Source organism: Mobula birostris, chromosome X (genome assembly GCF_030028105.1).
Source record: "Mobula birostris isolate sMobBir1 chromosome X, sMobBir1.hap1, whole genome shotgun sequence".
NCBI classification, from domain to species: domain Eukaryota; kingdom Metazoa; phylum Chordata; class Chondrichthyes; order Myliobatiformes; family Myliobatidae; genus Mobula; species Mobula birostris.
In genome coordinates, this window is record NC_092402.1 from 55,965,492 (window position 1) to 55,985,141 (window position 19,650).

General features: G+C 46.3%; 1 protein-coding gene across 4 annotated transcripts in view; it reads right to left on the reverse strand.

The window, feature by feature from the left end:
• LOC140191684 (activin receptor type-1-like) overlaps positions 1-19,650 on the reverse strand; it is a 131,828-nt gene that overhangs the window by 14,582 nt on the left and 97,596 nt on the right. For all 4 annotated transcript variants that reach the window (XM_072249326.1, XM_072249323.1, XM_072249324.1 and 1 more), the window contains one exon: positions 5,083-5,213. In XM_072249326.1, coding sequence (XP_072105427.1) covers positions 5,083-5,213 — 131 coding nt within the window. The remainder of the gene's footprint in view (positions 1-5,082; positions 5,214-19,650) is intronic.

Below are 19,650 nucleotides of genomic sequence, written 5' to 3' on the forward strand. Positions count from 1 at the left end.
GTACAACCCTGAGATCCATTTTCTTGTGGGCATTCACAGTAAATACAAGAAACACAGTAGAATCAATGAAAGACCACACCAAATAGGATGGACAAACAACCAGTGTGCAAAAGACAACAAACTGTGCAAATACAAAAATAAAGAAAAAAAGAAACAATAATAATAATAATAATAATAATAAATAAGCAATAAATATCAAGAACATGAGATGAAGAGTTCTTGAAAGTGAGTCCATAGGTTGTGGGAACAGTTCAGTGATGGGAAAAGTGAAGTTATCCCCTTTGGTTCAAGAGCCTGATGGTTGAGAGGTAATAACTGTTCCTGAACCTGGTGGTGTGGGTCCTGAGGCCTTACTGATGGCAGAGGTAAGAAGAGAGCATGATTTGGGTGGTGGGGGTACTTGATGATGGATGCTGCTTCCTGTCACAGGGGTCCGTGTAGGTGTGTTCAATGGTGGGAACAGCTTTACCTGTGATGGACTGGGCCAATGTACACGTGAGAAATAAATCGAAATCTAAGTCTGAGTTTGAGTCTGAAAAGAAGGAAAAGGGGAACAGGTGCATGTAGTGTTGATGTTCAAGGAGTATTCTTGTACACAAGTCAAATGTACAAGCAATTATGGAGGACAGGGTATAGTAGACTATAAGATCATAAGGAATAGGAGCCGAATTAGGCAACTTGGCCCATTGAGTTTGCTCTGCCATTCCATCATGGCTGATTTATTATCCCTCTCACCCTATTTTTCTGCCTTCTCCCCGTGACCTTTGACATCCTTACAACTGTAGTCAAGAAGCTATCAAGCTCCACTTTCACCCTACGCAATGACTTGGCCTCCACATGTATCTGTGGCAATGAATTCCACAGATTTACCACCCTCTAGCTCAACAAATTCCTCCTCGTCTCTTTTCTAAAGGGATATCCTTCTATTCTGAGACTGTGCCCTCTGGTCGTAAATTCACCCACTATAGGAAACATCTGCTCCAAGTGCACTCTATCTAGGTCTTTCAATATTCGGTAGGTTTCATTAAGCACCCCCCTCATTTATTCTTCTAAACTTTAGCAATTCCAGGCCCAGGGCCATCAACCTTGCCTGATATGTTAACCCTTTAATTCCTGGGATCATTCTGAGGAACCTCCTCTGGACCTTCTTCACTGCCAGCACATCTTTTCTTAGATAAGGCGCCCAAGACTGCTCACAATACTCCACGTGCGGTCTGACCAATGCCTTATAAAGACTTAGCATTACATCCTTAATTCGAATGTCAAACCTGGTTCATCTGTACTGTGGATAAATCTGGTCACTCTAGTATAAAAAGGGTACAGGGAAGAATGGACGAAAGGATTGGCAACATGATACTTAAACAGAGAATGCCTGTTGTGTGAGTCTGATGGGAGGAAGCACAGACCAGTTCCAAGTTAGCAGGCTGCAGGCCAGCAAAGTCAGAGAGAGACAATTTTGTCTGTTGTTATATTTGAACTAGGGCACACTGAATCATGGATGTGGGCCCTTCAGTTCAATTAGTCCATGTTGGCCATGGTGCATACACAGCTTGTTCCAGTTTCCTGCGTTCCGAGTCCAGGCCCTCCATGTGCCATCCAAGTGCTTCTTAAATAATATTATTGTACCAGCCTCAACCACATCCTCTGGCAGTTTGCTAGACTCACAACCTCCTATGTGAAAAAGTTGTCCCTCAGGTCCCTTTTAGACCTTACTCCTCTCACCTAAACCTACGACCCCTAGTTTTAGGTTCTCCTACCTTGGGAAAATACTGTGACCGTCCACCTTATCAGTGCCTCTCATCATCTTAAACCCTTTAGTAGGGTTGCCTCTCATTCTCCTACATTCTAAGGAATAAACGTCTAGCCTGGCGAACCTCTCCCTACAACTCAGACCCTCTAGTCCTGGCAATATCCTCATAACCCTTCTCTGCACACTCTGATTGGGTGACATGTACACCCTGAGTCAGAAGGGCACAGGCCGAACTCCCAGCTCCTGAGACTTGAGCACGGAGTCCAGCTCTGTGGGACCATTGACAGCTGGGAGGTGCTGTCTTTCACAGGAGATTCTGCACAACGGCTCCACCTGCCCCCTCAGGTAAGTGGAAAGATCCCGTGACAATATTCCAAGAAGAGCAGGCGAGTGCATCAATACTTATTCCATTGTTAATGTTACTGAGGCACAGTCAGTCATTGGTATTTGTGGCAAGTTTCTTTGGCTGCTGTCTTTCCTACATGAGTGGGGAGTGAGGAGGCAGTATTGTAGCTGTATAGAGCTTTAGTTGGGCCATGCTTGGAGTGTTGTGTGCAATTCTGGTCGCCCTCATGACATGAAAGGTGTCGAGGATCTGGAGGGGGCAAAGAGGAGATATGCTCTATTTGGCCTGGATTAGAGGATATATGCTATAAGGAGAAGTTGAATCGTTTTCCCCAGGTAGAAATGTCAAGTACTAGATGACATGCATTTGAGGTGAGAGGTGAAATGTTAAAGGAGATACGCAAGACAAGTTTTTCTTCCACATAGAGAATGGTGGGTGCCTGCTACAGGCTGCCAGGGGTGTTGGTGGTGTTTAAGAAGCTGTTAAACTGATGCATGTTAATTTAATTTAGCATCATGGTCAGCACAGACATTGGGGGTTCCTCGTTCTATGTTCTCTGAGTACTGTGTGCAGTTCTGGTTGCCCTGGATGTCATTAAACTGAAGTGTGTGTAAAAAGGACTTACAAGGATGTTACAGGACTGAAGGACATGTGTTATAAAGAGAGACTGAATGTGCTGTGTGTATTTTCCCTGGAGTGTAGGAGGCTGAGGGATGACTTTATGGATGTTTATAAAATCATGAGGGGCATAGATAAGGTGGATGGTCACAATCCTTTTCCCGGGGTAGGGGAGTCTAAACATACAGGGGTTAGGTTTAAGGTGAGAGGAGAAAGATTTAAAAGGACCTGAGGGACAACTTTTCCACACAGAGCTGGTGAGTATATGGAAGAGCTGCCAGAGGAAGTGGTAGAGGCAAGTGCAATTATGTTTGAAGCTATTCCAGTGGGTTTGTGGATAGGAAAGGTTTAGAGGGATATGGGCCAAATGCAGGTAAATGGGACTCACTGAGGGAGGCAACTTTTTGGCACAGACGAGCTAAGCCTGTTGTATAACTCCTTCACCCTATGACTCTGTTACCCTTTCAATGTCTGCAACAATTTTGGGTGCCTTGATGGGAAAGGGCACTGGACAAAAGTGGCAGATTTGTGATAGAGAGGTCAAGGAAAGGCAGACTATTCACAACCTCAGTGCCCCACAGGAACTGAGCTGTGTCCACTGCACCAAAATCACTCTATGTGTCTTTACCTGACTCGGCTTCAGCTCCCACGACTGTCACTCTCTCCATCCATTTATAAGCTCTAGATGTAGCTCTTCCAATATCGACCAGCCTCCCCTGCTCTATTTTACAGCCTTGTCCTTATCCTATGTGTTGGGCACGTGGCCAAGTGGTTAAGGCGTTCATCTAGTTACCTCAAGGTTGCTGGTTCGAGCCTCAGCTGTGGCAGTGTGTTTGTGCCCTTGAGCAAGGCACTTAATCACACATTGCTCCAGTTTGTGCGAGGAGTGGCGCCCCACACGGACTTCCAATCTGCGCCTTGTAAGGCATGAAAATGCCCGACGCAGGCCTCTCATGGTCAGAGTCAACATTCCCTCCCTCCCTTATCTAAAGCTCTGCTACCTATTACGTAACTCGCACCAAGTCCCATTTAGTCATTTGCTTTGTGCTCTCTGGAGTCCAACAATGCTTTGATTTATATCAAATATCCAAGATTCAAGTTTGTCACAGGCCCATTGAAATATAGAGTGAAAAAGCATTGTTTGCGTTAACAACCAACATACCCAAGGGTGCGCTGGGGCAGCCACATTTTCCGGCGCCAACATAACGTATCCACAATGCTTGGCAGAACAATACAGAACACAACAAACAACAAAACAACAACAGCAAAAACAAGCCCTGTTTGTCCCTCCCACCTGCTCCCATACACAGTCCTTTAACCCCAGAATAGGTCTCCAGTGGACACAGACTCGGGCCTGTAGAACACTGACCATCGACATCCCCAGTGGACTCACGGAGATTCACAGGCTTGGCGCTGGTCAACGGACCTTGACTTCTGGACCTCTAATTCAACCCTTTGGCCTTGATCCTCAGCATCAGGTCATAGCACCTGCTGATCACCAAATGCTAGGCCTCGAACTCCAGACTCGCCAATGATGGGACCCCGAAAACTGGGCCTCGAACTCCGGTCTCAGCGGGTCACAGGAACTCATTCCTCCTGTCCGCACGGAACTCCAACTCCAGAACCCACCAACAACTCGACTTAACATTGCCCTTGATATGGTATCTTTGTAAATTTCAGTAGCCCTCCATCTCTGAACACCTCCAAACTCATTGCTTAGGTCATTCCTAGTTCCAGCATTGGTAGCTATGCCTTCAGCAGCCCAGACCCCAACATCTTGAACTTGCCTCATACAGTGCCTCTGAGAGTTTGTCTTTCCCTCTACACTGCCTCTTTGACCCAGACCTTGGCTGTTGGCTCTCATATCTCATGATGTGGCCTGGTGTCAAATTTTGTTTAATAACGTGGCTTTGAAACAACTTGCAATGCTTAATTACAAAAGAAAGGTGCAATGCGAACACATCCCACTGGAGTAGATGTTTATGTGTCACCATTTTCCTCACAGAGCCGAAGAGAGTTACATCACGGAAACAGGCCCTTTGGCCCACTGAGTCCGTGCTGACCATCAACCAACTATTTACACTGATACCATTTCATTGTCCCCATGTTCCCATCAACCCCACCCAGATTTTACCCCTCTCCCACACACCAGGGGCAATTAATAGTGGCCAATTAACCCTCCAACCTGCCCGTCTCTGTGATATGGGAAAAACTAAAACTCCCAGGGTAAACCCACACAGTCACAGCGTGAATGGGCACACCCCACACCAATGGCCATTGCGAACTTATGTTTGCAATTTGAACTTTAACAAGAGAGCAAAGTCCTTCAAATCAGGGAATGCCAAAAAAAAAGGGAGCAGATACATACCGGATCAGAAAACCATCTGTTGGGGATGTTGGGTTGCTGTTGATCAGTGCAGACAACTTTCCTCATGTCTTCAAAGCTGGGGTCAGTGGGAACCAAGTCATAAAATGGAGGCTTGTACTCTTCTGTGATTCCTGTTTCCAGCACAAGGAACAATTAAGGAGGCTTTAGTCATATGTTCAAAACTGATCACGGCTTTTGTCCTGTGAACGATCTCTTGCATCAGCAGAGCAATGCAAATTTACCAGTCATGAACTCTGAGGCACAAAGGGAACTGGAGCTGCAGCTGCATGGCCTGAGGCTCACACGGGAGGATGAGGAGTTGGTAGATAGGAGCCACGGAGAGTAGTCATTCCTAAGTCAGTCATTTTGGATTGGCAACAACATCTCCTTCACAATTTCCATCAGTACAGGCTGTGTGCTTTAGCCCCTTGCTCGACTAACTTTACACTTATGACTGTGCGACTAAGCACAGCTCCAATGCCTTGTTCAAGTTTGCAGATGACACCACTGTCATTAGCTAACTCAAAGGTGGTGACCAATTGGCATATAGGAGAGAGATTGAAAATCTGGCTGAATGGTGCCACAACAACAACCTCTCTCTCATTGTCAGCAAAACCAAAGAGCTGATTATTGACTTCAGGAGGAGGAAACCAGAGGTCCATGAGCTAGTCCTCACTGGGGGGTTAGAGGTGGAGCGGGTCAGTAATTTTAAATTTCTTGCATTACCATATCAGAGAATCTGTGCTGGGACCAGCATGTAACTGCCATTGCAAAAAGACACAGCAGTGCCTCTACTTTCTTAGAAGTTTACATGGTCCAAGTCGATGTTCCCCTTACGTAGCTTTTGGCATCTAATACTTTGACAGACCTCTATAGATACACGATGGAGAGTATCCTGACTAGTTGCTTCACACCCTGGTATAGAAACACCAATGCTCTTGAACAGAAAAGCCTACAAAAAGTATCAGCCCAGTCCATCACAGGAAAAAGCCTTCTCCACGATTGAACACATCTACAAGGAGCGCTGACACTAGAAAGCATCATCCATCGTCAAGGACTTTCACCATCCAGCCCGTGCTCTCCTTTCACAGCTGCTAGCAGGAAGGAGGTACAAGAACCTTTGGTCCAACACCACCGGGTTCAGGAACAGTTATTACCCTACAAGCACCAGACTCCTGAACCAATGTGGATCACTTCACTTGCCTCAACACTGAACTGATTCCACAACCTATGGACTCATTTTCAAGGATTCAGTATTATTTATTTATTTACTATAATTATTTTTATTTGTTTTTTTGTATTTGCAGTTTGTCTTCTTTTGCACATTATTTGTCTGTAGTTTTTCACTGATTCTGCTGTGCTTCTTTGTATCCACTGTGAATGGCTGCAGGAAAACGCATCTCAGGGTGATATATGGTGACATACAGTGTACGTACTTCAATAGTAAGTTGACTTTGAACTTTGCACTGAACTTAAGTGGCGGGAGGCAGGTATCTGGGTAAACTGTCAGGACAGGGAATTGGAATATGCAGACAGCGCAGAGTAATCCCGTGGCTGTTCCCCGCAATAACAAGTATACCACTTTGGACACTGTTGGCAGGGATGACTAGCAGAGGAATTCTCTGGCACTGAGTCTGGCTCTGCGGCTCAGGGGGAAGTGTGGGGGTGGGGGGTGGTGGTTGGAGAAGAGGACTGCAGCGGTGCTAGAGTTAGGGGAACAGACAGCAGATTCTGTGAACATGAAGAGACACCCAGGTGGTGCGTTGCCTCTCAGGCGCCATAGTCAGGGATGTCTTGGATCGCGTCCACAGCATTTTAAAGGGGGAGGGTGAGCAGCCAAAAGCTGTGGTACATATTGGAACCAATGACATGGTTAGGAAAAGGGAGGAGGTTCTGAAGGGAGAATGTACGGAGCTAGGTAGAATGCTGAAAAGCAGGACCACCAGGGTAGTGATCTCTGGATTGCTGCCTGAGCCACGTGCCAGTGAGCGTAAGAATAGGATGATTTGGCAGATGAATGTGTGGCTGAGGAACTGGTGCAGGGGGCCAGGGCTTCAGGTTCTTGGATCATCTACGGGAAGGATGACCAGTACAAAGAGAATGAATTATACCTGAACTTGAGAGGGACAGATATCTTTGCAGGCAGATTTGCTCAAGCTGTTGGTGAGTGTTTGAACTAGTTTGACAGGGGGATGGGAACTAGAGTGATAGGTCAGAGGATGGGGCAGTGGGTGTACAGCGCTTAGAGATACTATGAGGAAGGATAGGCAGTTGATATGGCAAAATTGCAGTCAGTAGATGGGTTGAAGTGTGGTCATTTTAATGCAAGAAGACAGCGGAGTCAAAGGTTATGGGGAAAAGGCAGGAACTGGATACTGATTGTGGATGATCAGCCATGATCACAGTGAATGGCGATGCTGGCTCAAAGGGCCGAATGGCCTACTCCTGCACCTATTGTCTATTGTCTAATTATCAGGAACGAAGGTGATGAACTCAGAACAAAGGTCACTACATGGAGCTACAACATTGTGACCATTTCGGAGACTTCGCTATCACGAGGACAGGAACGGCAGCTGGATGTTCTGGGGTTTAGATGTTTCCAAAAGGGACAGGGAGGGAGGTAGAAGAGATGGGGGAGTGGCATTGCTAATCAGGGATAGTATCACAGCTGTAGAAAGGGAGGGTGTCATGGAAGTATTGTTTACTGAGTCAGTGTGAGTGGAAGTCAGAAACAGGAAGGGAGAAATCACTCTGTTGGGAGTAGCCATAGACCCCACCCTCCCATAGTAAACAACACTGAGGAACATATTAGGCGGTAGATTTTGGAAAGGTGTAAAACTAACAGGGTTTTGTCATGGGGGAATTCAACTTCGCTAACATTGATTGGCATCCCTTTGGTACCAAATGTATAGATGGGGCAGAATTTGATAGGTGCGTTCAGGAAGGATTCCTGACAAAATATTTACACAGGAAACTTAGGAGAGGCCATTCTACGTCTGGTGTTAGTTTAATGGCAGAATTCTTGGCAGTGTGGAGGAACAGAGGGATCACGGCATCCATACCCAGTGATCCCTCAAGGTTGCTGCACAAGTTGATAGGGTAGCTCAGAAGGTGTATGATGTGCTGGTCTTCATTAGCTGGGGGATTGAGTTCAAGAGCCGCAAAGCAATTCTGCAGCTCTATAGAACCCTGATTAGGCAACACTTGGAGTATTGTGTTCAGTTCTGGTCATCTCATTATAGGAAGGATGTGGAAGCTTTAGAGAGGGTACAGAGGAAATTTACCAAGATGCTGTCTGGATTACTGAGCATGTATTGTGAGGATAGGTTGAACGAGCTGGGGCTTTTCTCCTTGGAGTGAAGGAGAATGAGCGATGACCTGATAGAGGTGTACAAAATGATTAGAGGCATAGATTAAATGAATAGCTGGAGACTTTTACCCAGGGTGGAAATGGCTAGTACAAGGGGGCATAATGTTAAGGTGATCAGAGGAAAGTATAGAGGGAATGTCAGAGGTAAGTTTTTTTTACACAAAGTGGTGGTGTGGAATGTTCTGCCAGAGGTGGTGCTAGAGGCAGATACATTAGGAACATTTAAGAAACTCTTAGATAGAAAATGGAGTGCTATGTAGGAGGGAAGGGTTAGATTGATCAGAGTCAGCTGAAAGGTTGGTGCCTCAGGGCTAATGGGCCTGTACTGTGCTCTCTACCCCTAAGCAATAAAATTGGATGATTTGCATGCCTGGGAATTTATTTGACCTTGAGACCTGTGTGAACTGCAGGCTTTATGCAGCACACACACTTCAGGTGCACTCCTGTGTGGCTCTGGTGGGCCTCGAGCCTCAGTAATTTTCAGAGTGTTCTAAATGGGAAGCGGTATTGATTACATGAGAGCTGCTGATTATGTGTTGGGTTAATGCCAATATGGAGTGGTTGGGTCTGCTTTTGTTTTGTAATTTATTTATCATTCTCTGTTTGTTCAAAATTAATGCCCAGGTATGATGGCAATATTATAGTAGGCTAATCTCAACACAGGACGTTTGAGTGACAACTAAGAAGAGTGTGCAAGGCACAAGACTATACACTGTAAATCTAAATTGCTGTTTGTGCCAGTTAATGCCGGTGTATATTGTTGGCATAGTTCTGTTGGTCTACATCTGTGAAACATAGATTACCTTCAAGTCAAACAAAGGAGAGCTTTGGAGCTTTTTTTTCAAAGCACCATAAACTGATAAACATTTGGAAAGTCAACGTTTCAAAGTTCAAAGTAAAATTTATTATCAGAGTACATACGTGTCACCAGATACAACCCTGAGATTCTTTTCCTATGTGCAAATCTATAGAACAGTAACTGTAAACAGGATCAATGGACAACGGACTGTGCAAATGCAAATATCAACTAATAGCAATAATTAACGAGCATGAAATAACAAGATTAAAAGGTCAGACATTATTTAAGCAACTCTTATATTACTCACAACCTGGAAGAGAGCTATTCAGCCTGTTAAATCTATGCCAGATCTCCAGGGCAATCCCATTCATCTCACTGAAAGCATCCCATCCAGATGCATCACAACTGGTATGGCAACTGCTCTGCCAGCGACCACAAGAAACTGCAGAGAGTTGTGGACACAGCTCAGCACATCACAGAAACCAGCCTCCCCTCCATGGACTCTGTCTACGCTTCTCACTGCTCAGTGAAGTAGTGAAGATAATCAAAGACCCCACCCACCCTGGACATTCTTCTCCCCTCTCCCATCGGGAAGAAGACACAAAAGCCTGAAAGTATGTACCACCAGGCTCAAAGACAACTCCTATCCCAGTTATAAAATTACTGAATAGACTCCTTTGTGTGGTGAGGTGGACTCTTGACCTCACACTCTCCCTTGTCATAGTCTTGCACCTTGTTCTCTGTCTGCACTGCACTTTCTCTGTAAATGTTAACACTTTATTCTGTATTCTGTTACCCTTGTACTAGCTCAGTGTACTGTTGTGGTGAAATTACCTGCATGAACAAAGCTTTTCCCTACCGAGATACATGTGGCAATAACAAACCAATTTACCAATTTCCATCCCCCTACTTTGCTCCCTGTTCTATCTCGCACAGCCATCAGCTCTCCCAACGCCCGCTACCTGAGCGATCACTTACTGCAGCCAATGAATCGACCAGCCCACGTGTCATGATGTAGGAAGAAACTGGAGCGCCTGCGTGAAACTGAGGCAGTCACAGGGAGAGCGTGCAAACTCCACACGGACAGACTTCAAAAGTCCGGATTGAACTCTGATGGCTGGAGCTGTGAGACAGCAGCACTAACTGCTGCACCGCACGCTAAACCTGAATTTGTGACCATGACTTATATGGCTGTGAGATAAAATACAGGCCAGCCACCTTGAATCGGCAATCAGTAATACGGTCCCGCTGCTGGTTCGGACACCATTTTCGCCAACCTAGTTGCAAATTTACCTCATTGTCGTGCTGCTGTTTTGGTGGCGGCATTAGCAGAATCAGCTGTTGGCATGGTCTTTAAAAGAAGCATTTATTCTGCATTTATTTTTATGACCTGTGCTTATCTCGCCCCAGTCACGTCTTCATTGAATAAAGGAAGTGCTTCTCGCGGTGCAAAGTGCAAACACCATTCGTTATCTATATTAGATAAGGTGGAAGTTCTGAAAATACTTGACAGTGGTATGTCTGTGAAAAGCATATGGCTCTTCCATAGTTTATGATGAAACAAAATGAAAAGTTGCTCCAGTTCTTTGCAGAGAATAAAACAAACAGATGTGAACATAGAACATAGAAATCTACAGCACGTTACAGGCCCTTCGGCCCACAACGTTGTGCTGACCATGTAACCTACTCTAGAGACTGCCTAGAATTTCCCTACTGCACAGCCCTCTATTTTCCTAAGCTCCATGTACCTACCTGAGAGTCTCTTAAAAGACCCCATTGTATCCGTCTCTACCACCTTCACTGGCAGTGCACAAGGAAAACAATGCAAGATGGAAGATGTTCACAACTAGATAAAGCTCTCAGAAAGTGGTTTAAACTCCGCACCAGCGAAGGTGTAGAACTGTCAGGAGAGATGGTGAAGGAACAAGCAAAGTTATCTCATGAAGAATTAGGACTGGATTATCAGTGTGATTACAGTGAAGGGTGGCTTCAGCATTTCAAACAGCGACACGGCAGAAAATTTCATGCAGTGTGTGGTGAAAAACAGTCAGCAGATAAGGAAGCTACTGCTGTGCTTGTTGGTGAGTTCACTAAGTTAATTTCTGATAAAACTACCAAGTGCTGGCAAAACTACCTATTAACCTAACCACCTGTGAGTTGGCAAAATCACTAATCCGGCACTGCACAGGTCCCAATCGTTCTGGATTTGTGGGGGTCAACCTGTACTATTTTCCAGCTGAACTTGTAGCCATTATGAGCTCATTACCTGCTGTTGAGTTAATGTGACATTTGAGAACCTTTTCATTTATTCTCCAACTCTTTGACCGCGATCCCTGCTACCGACCTCAACGGCTCCAACGATCCAGAGCAGATTCAGCACCCGGACTCCACCGCCATCAATGTGGGCTCCAGCGACCTCGGACACTTTCAAAGTGCCGATTGTGCAACCTCCAACTCCGACTCCAGCCTGGGACTTTACACACTGCCCCTGGAACCCCCGTCTCGCCTTCCCCCACCACCACTCCACAATCCTGTCTCTCTCAGGTCCCACCGCCAGCTCCAGGACCTTCGGAAACTCCACCTTCATCTCACCCCACCGTCCCTGAACACCCCAACCCTCCCTTCTCCTCTGACACTACCAACCCCCTCCCTCCCACCACTCCTCCGATCCCAGCTCTTGTCCATCCACTCTGACCTTCCCCTCTCTGAGGCAGAACATTTTGTTCTCAGTAAGGGCCTCTCCTTTGTCCCCCGTGCCCACACCTCAGCAAGTTCCGCGCCGCCACGAGGCTCTCTTCTAACGCCGCCTCCGCCTCCGAGTCTGTCTTTGGCAAGAACTCTCCACCCCGCACCGATGACCCCTTCTCCCATCTTCAACCCTCCTCCTCTTCCTGGGCACCCCGCCCTGGTCTTCTGCCTGCTTTGGACCTTTCCATTGCTAACTGCTGACGGGACATCAACCGTATAGACTTCACCACTCCTCACTCCTTCCGAATGCTCTGCTCTCCACTTCCTCCGCACCAATCCTAACCTCACCATCAAACCTGCGGATAAGGAGGGTGCAGTAGTAGTCTGGCATACTGACATCTACCTTGCTGAGGCCCAGCGCCAACTCTCAGACACCTCCTCTTACCTACCCCTTGAACAAGATACCACTAAGGAGAACCAGGCCATTGTCTCCCACACCATCACCAACCTTATTGACGCTGGGGATCTCCCACCCACTGCCAACAACTTCATAGTTCCCTTACCCCACACCTCCCGTTTCTACCTCTGACCCAAGATCCACAAACATGCTTGTCCAGGTAGACCCATTGTTTCAGCTTGTTCCAGACCCACTGAACTCATATCTGCATGCCTCGGCTCTGTTCCCCCGTCCCCCAACAGTTCAATTCCTTTCTACCTACATCCATGACACTTCACTCGCTCTGGATCTTTTTAATGACTTCAGGTTTCCTGGCCTCCGATTATCTTATTTTCGCTGTGAATATCCAGTCTCTATACACCTCCATTCCCCACCAGGAAGGCCTCAAAGCTCTCCACTTTCTTCTGGGCACCAGACCGAACCAGTTTCCCTCCACCACCACTCTCCTCTGCCTTGTCCTCACTCTAATTATTTTCTCCTTTGGCTCCTCCCACTTGCTTCAAACAAAAGGGGTAGCCATGGGCACTTGCATGGGTCCCAGCTATGCCTGCCTGCTTGTTAGCTGCATGGAGCAGTCTATGTTCTAAGCCTATTCTGGTGACCGCCCCCCACCTTTCCTACGCTACATCGATGACTACATTGGTGCTACTTCCTGCACGCATGCTGAACTCGTCAACTTCATCCACTTTGTCTCCCAACTTCCATCCGCCCCCAAATCCACCTGGTCCATTTCTGACACTTCCCTTCCTTTTCTTGATCTCACTGTCTCTATCTCCCGAGACAGCTTATCCATCGATGTTTACCATAAACCAATGGACTCTCACAGCTACCTGGACTATACCTTGTCCGACCTTGCTACTTGTAAAAATGCCTTCTCCTTCCCTCAGTTCCTCTGTCTCCACTGCATTTGCTCTTGGGATGAGGCTTTTCATTCTAGAACGAAGGAGATGTCCTTCTTTTACAAAGAAAGGGGATTCCCTTCCTCCACCATTAACAATGTCCTCAATGGCATCTCCCCCATTTCACACATGTCTGCTCTCACCCCATCCTCCTGCCACCCCACCAGGGATAGGGTTCCTCGTGTCATCACCTACCACCCCACCAGCCTCTGCATCCAGCACATAATTCTCCGAAACTTCTGCCACCTCCAATGGGATCCCACCACCAAACACATTTCCACCCCCCGCCACACTTTCTGCTTTCTGCAGGGATCGCTCCCTACGCAACTCCCTTGTCCATTCGTCTCTCCCCACTGATCTCCCTCCTGGCACTTATCCTTGTAAGCAGAACAAGTGCTACACCTGTCACTATACCACCTCCCTTACTACCATTCAGGGCCCCAAACAGTCCTTCCAGGTGAGATGACACTTCACCTGTGAGTCTGTTGGGGTCATCTACTGTGCCCAGTGCTCCCAGTGTGGCCTCTTGTATATCGATGAGACCCAATGTAGATTGGGAGACCGCTTCGCCGAGCACCTACGCTCCGTCTGCCAGAACAAGCCGGATCTCCCAGTGGCCGCCCATTTTAATTCCACTTCCCATTCCTATTCCGATATGTCTATCCATGGCCTCCTCCATTGCCGTGATAAGGCCACACTTAGGTTGGAGGAACAACACCTCATATTCTGTCTGGATAGCTTCCAACCCGATGGCATGAACATTGATTTCTCAAACTTCCAGTAACGACTCCCCCACTTCACCATTTCCCATCCCCTTGTCCCTCTCTCACCTTGTCTCCTTGTCTGCCCATTGCCTCCCTCTGGTGCTCCTCCCTCCTTTTACTTTCTTCCATGGCCTTCTGTCTCTTTCACCAGTCAACTTCCCAGCTCTTTGCTTCATCCCTCCCCTCCCGGTTTCACCTATCGCCTTGTGTTTCTCTCTCCCCCCACCCCACCTTTCGAATCTACTCCTCAGCCTTTTTCCTCCAATCCTGCCGAAGGGTCTCGGCCTGAAACGTCGACTGTGTTTTTTTCCATAGATGCTGCCTGGCCTGCTGAGCTCCTCCAGCATTTTGTATGTGCTGCTCATTTATCTGTGATCTTTGCTCCTGTTGTAATAAGACCATAAGATATAGGAGCAGAATGAAACCACTTAGCCCACTGGGTCTGCTCCGCCTTTCCATCATGGCTGATTGTTTCTCAACCCCAGTCTCTTGCCCTTGCCCTATAATCCTTAACCCCCTTACTAATTACCAAAGACCCAATGTTATCATTCTTTTGAACAGACCTTTTGTACAGTAAGATGGACTCTTGGCTTCATTCCCTCATTATGATCTTACACTTTATCGTTTACCTGCACTGGACTTTCGTAGTAGCTCTTGCACTTCATTTGGCATTGTTATTGTTATCAGTGCACTGTGTAATGATTTGATCTGTATGGACAGTATGTAAGACAAGCTGTCTAGGAACAATCTCTGCCTTAAATCTACCCAATGACTTGACCTCCACAGTCCTCTGTGGCAAAGAATTGGACGATTCACCATGCTCTGGTTGATGAAAACCCTCTTCAGCTCAGTTTTAAAGAGAAGTCCCTTTATTCTGAGGCTGTCTCCTCAGATCCAACACTCTCCTACTCTTTCTACATCCACTTTATCCAGACCTTTCAGTATCTGGTAAGTCTCAATGTGATTCTTCTTTGTCCTTCTGAACTCCAGCACGTAAAGGCATAGAGACATCAAACACTCCTCATTCGTAACCCTTTCATTCCTGGGATCATTCTTGAGAACTTCCTCTGGACCGTCTCCAGGCCCAGCACATCTTTCCGTAGATGCGGGGCCCAAAATTGCTCACAGTGTTCCAAATGCGGTCTGACCAATGCTTAATAAAGCATCAGCAGTACATCCTAGCTTTTCTGTTCTGGCTCTCTTGAAATGAATGCTTACTTACTCACTTATCTTCCTTATTCAACCTGTAAATTAGCATTTAGAGAATCCTGCTCCAGGATTCCCAGGCCTCTTTGCATCAATGATTTCTGAATTCCCACCCCACTTAGAAAACTGCCGACACTTTTATTCTTCGTGCCCTTGGTAACTCTTCAAGCCAGTTCCCTCGGTGATTCAATGACATATTTCCCTGGAGGAAACCAAGGAAATCATTGTGGACTTCAGGAAGGTGCTAATGAACCATCACCCTCTGAAAATACATGGCTCCTCCGCAGCGAAAGTTAAGTCCGCCAAGTTCCTGTGAGTTCACATCACTGATGACCTCACTTGGTCCCTTAATATCATTTCCCTGAACAAAAAGACACAGCAGCACCTCCACTTCCTAAGAAGATTGAGGCAAGCATCTTAACTGTGTTTTACAGGAGCACCATGAGAGTCCTGACAAGTTGCATCTCCATCTGGTATGGGAGCAACCAGGCATCAGACCAGAAGTCTCTACAAAGAACTGTGAGAACAGCTGAGAGAATCATAGCGGTCTCCCTACCATCCATTGGGGACATTTATCAGGAATGCTGCATACAGAAATAATATTAGTATTATTAAGGATCCAACATCCTCTTTGACTTTCTACCGTCAGACAGGAGACTACGATGCATCAAAACAATGGTCAGGATGGGAAGCAGTTTCTTCCCTCAGGCCATGAGGCTTCTGAAGTTCCTGCTGCATTGTATTTGAAATGTCACTAACTAATATAACAGGTATATGGAGGAGTTTAAGGTGGGGGTTATATGGGAGGCAGGGTTTGAGGGTCGGAACAACATTGTGGGCCAAAGGGCCTGTACTGTGCTGTACTGTTCTATATGTTCTATGTCCTAATCTGTTCCGTACCTTACAGTATTTAATTCATGCATTTTAGTTTGTTATTTATGTGTGATTCATCTGTAGATTTTATCTTTACCTTCGTAAGTTATCATGTGTTATGTGTACTACTGTGCTTTACTCCCTGGTTTGGAGAAACATTGTCTCATTTCTTTCTACATTATGATTATATATGTTATATACATGTACATATATGTACATATATAACTGGTGCCAAGCTGTATGGGTCCTAATGCCCTTCCCTTGGACAACATTGGTGTCATGGAGAAGGGAGACTTGCAGCATGGGCAACTGCTGGTCTTCCATACAACCTTGCCCAGGCCTGCGCCCTGGAGAGCGAAGACTTTCCGGGCGCAGATCCATGGTCTCGCAAGACTAACGGATGCCTTTACTTTACTTTATACATGTACATCATATACGTTAAATGACAATAAGCTTGACTTGATATTGTTTGAACTGAAATGTACAAGACGAATTGTCAGACAGAACTTGACACTGAGCCACATTGGGAGATACCAGGGCTGGTGACAAGGACCTTGGTTTTACAGAGTGTCTTAAATTGGGAGAGAAGTTCAGGAAGGGAAACACGGAGCCTGGGCAAGCCTACACAAAGACTAAGTCAAAGGATGTTTAGCAAATTCCTGTAAGCCTTTTGGCAGCTGCCTCCTTCTGATAGCATTTCTGATAGAAAGTGAGTGCACACTTTCAAAATCTATGCTCAGAGCACCCTCTAATGACCAGGTTGGTAGCTGCAGTCTCCTTTGTGGGACCGAGATCACGCAGACCCACAGCAAACCTCAGGACAATATTTTATTTAGAGAAATACACTCAAAGAAAATAATGAATTGCTACATTGAGACAGTGTCACCGTTGTCCTTTCCCCTGCAAAAGCAACTTTATTGATTGAACAGATATATGCAAACATGGCCTGGATTGAAAAAAAATCAGTGTGGTAGCTGTGATCTGGAATGCAGACTGCCTGACAGGCGTTTCAAGAGGATTTATTAGTAACTTTCAGAAGGACAATTGTGAAGTACTTAAAGCTCTGGCGAGAGAACCAATGGGAATGGAGCTAATTAGACAGATCATTCAAGCAGACAAGGAACATCGAACAACACAGGAAGAGGTCCTTCAGCCACCATGTCTGCTGACCATGATGCCAATTCAAACTGATCCCATCTGCCTGCACATGATTCCTCTCCCTCCATCCCCTGCCTCCTCATGTGTCTGTCTAAATGCCTCTTAAACTTTGAGATTGTATCTACTCCTACCACGTCCCTTGGCAGCCCATTCCAGGTACCTACCACTCTGCGTAAAAAAACGTGCCTTGTAAACTCCCTTTAAACTTACCCCTCTCACCTTAAACCTACTCCCTGTAGTATTTGACATTTCCACTTGGGGGGAAAAAAGACTTTGACTATCTAACTGTGCAAAAGTCTATGTATATAGCTAGGATGCCTAAGACTTTTGCACAGTGTTGTAGTAATTTTATGTATTGCATTGTACTGCTGCCACAAAAAAAAACAAATTTCATGACACAAACATGAGGAAATCTGCAGATGCTGGAATTTCAAGCAACACACATAAAAGTTGCTGGTGAACGCAGCAGGCCAGGCAGCATCTCTAGGAAGAGGTACAGTCGACGTTTCATGACATATGTGAGTGATGATAAAACCTGATTCTGATCTGGGTCTCTACTGTGGACTGAGAGTGGGAAGGGGACAGGGAGAGAGGAAACATGGTTGGGAAAAGTGGAAGGGAGAGGGGAGAGATTGGGAAGCACCAGAGATACATTCTATAATGATCAATAAACCAATTGTTTGGAATCAAATGACCCAGCCTGGTGCCTCAGGGCTGTGTGTGTCTGCACCCACTCCACCCCCTGTCTCTGGCACTCCTTCTCTGCCATCTGTCCCACACCCCTCCCAGGGCACTCCACCCTCGACATTCCAACATCCTTTGCTCCCACCAGACTGACAAACTCACTGTTTGATCCACATTGACTAAATACAGTGCTACACAAGTCTTAGGCACGCTACCGAAATATATGTGCCAAAGACTTTTGCTCAGTGCTGTATGTCTCTCATGATTTTATCAACTCCTATCAGGCTGCCCCCTCAGCCGCTGATGCTCCAGCGAAAACAATCCATGTTGGTCCAGCCTCTCCTCTTAGCTAATGCTCTCTACTCCAGGCAACATTCTGGTGAATCTCTTTCTGCACCTGCTCCGATGTGTCCACATCCTTCCTGTACTGAGGTAACCAGTACTGCAAGCAATGCTCCAAAGTGCGGTCCAGCTAAAGTTTGATACAGCTGCAATATGACTTGCAACACACATCAAAGTTGCTGGTGAACGCAACAGGCCAGGCAGCATCTCTAGGAAGAGGTACAGTCGACGTTTCGGGCCGAGACCCTTCGTCAGAACTCACGAAGGGTCTCGGCCCGAAACGTCGACTGTACCTCTTTCTAGAGATGCTGCCTGGCCTGCTGCGTTCACCAGCAACTTTGATGTGTGTTGCTTGAATTTCCAGAATCTGCAGAATTCCTGTTGTTTGCAATATGATTCTCAGCTTTTATGCTCAATGCCTAGTTGATGAAGACAATCATGCCCACATGCTTCCTTACCACCCATCTACTTGTTGCTGCTTTCAGAGAGTTATGCATTTGCACTACAAGATCACTTGTTACATCAATGCTCCTGAGGGTATAACCATCATTTACTGTATAACCATGACAGAATAATTAAAATAGGCCGTAGGGTCCACGTGTGCTATATAATTATATGATTCTTGAAATAAGCAGATTCATTCTAACTCACTTAGGGTCATAGAGTCACATATTTATGTACATTTTATTCCATATCTGTACTTTAACCTCTAACTTTAATTTGTATATGATTCTTTATTCATTTTCTTGATTGTCATTTTTTGTTGCACACCACAGACTGGCCAATGCAGTACAGCAAATTCCTAACACAGATAAATGCATATGGAGGTGATAGAAAGGAGTTATAGGCAGGTGGTCACACCGGGGCCACGGGAGACAGACAAGAGGGTCACAGTCAGGAGAAGGAAGGGGAAGAGTCAGGTACTAGAGAGTACCCCAGTGGCTGTCCCCCTGAACAATAAGTACTCCTGTTTGAGTGCTGTTGGGGAGGGGGGGGATGGCCTGCCTAGGGGAAGCAACAGTGGCCGTGCCTCTGGCACAGAGTCTGGCCCTGTGGCTCAGAAGGGTAGGGAAAGGAAGAGGATGGCAGTCGTGATAGGGGACTCTATGGTTAGGGGGTCAGACAGGCGATTCTGTGGATGCGGGAAAGAAACTCAGATGGTAGTTTGCCTCCCAGGTGCCAGAGTCCGGGACGTTACAGATCGCATCCAAGCTATCCTGCAGTGGGAGGGAGAACAGCCAGAGGTCGTGGTACATATTGGTACCAATGACATAGGTAGGAAAAGGGAAGAGGTCCTGAAAAAAGACTACAGGGAGTTAGGAAGGAAG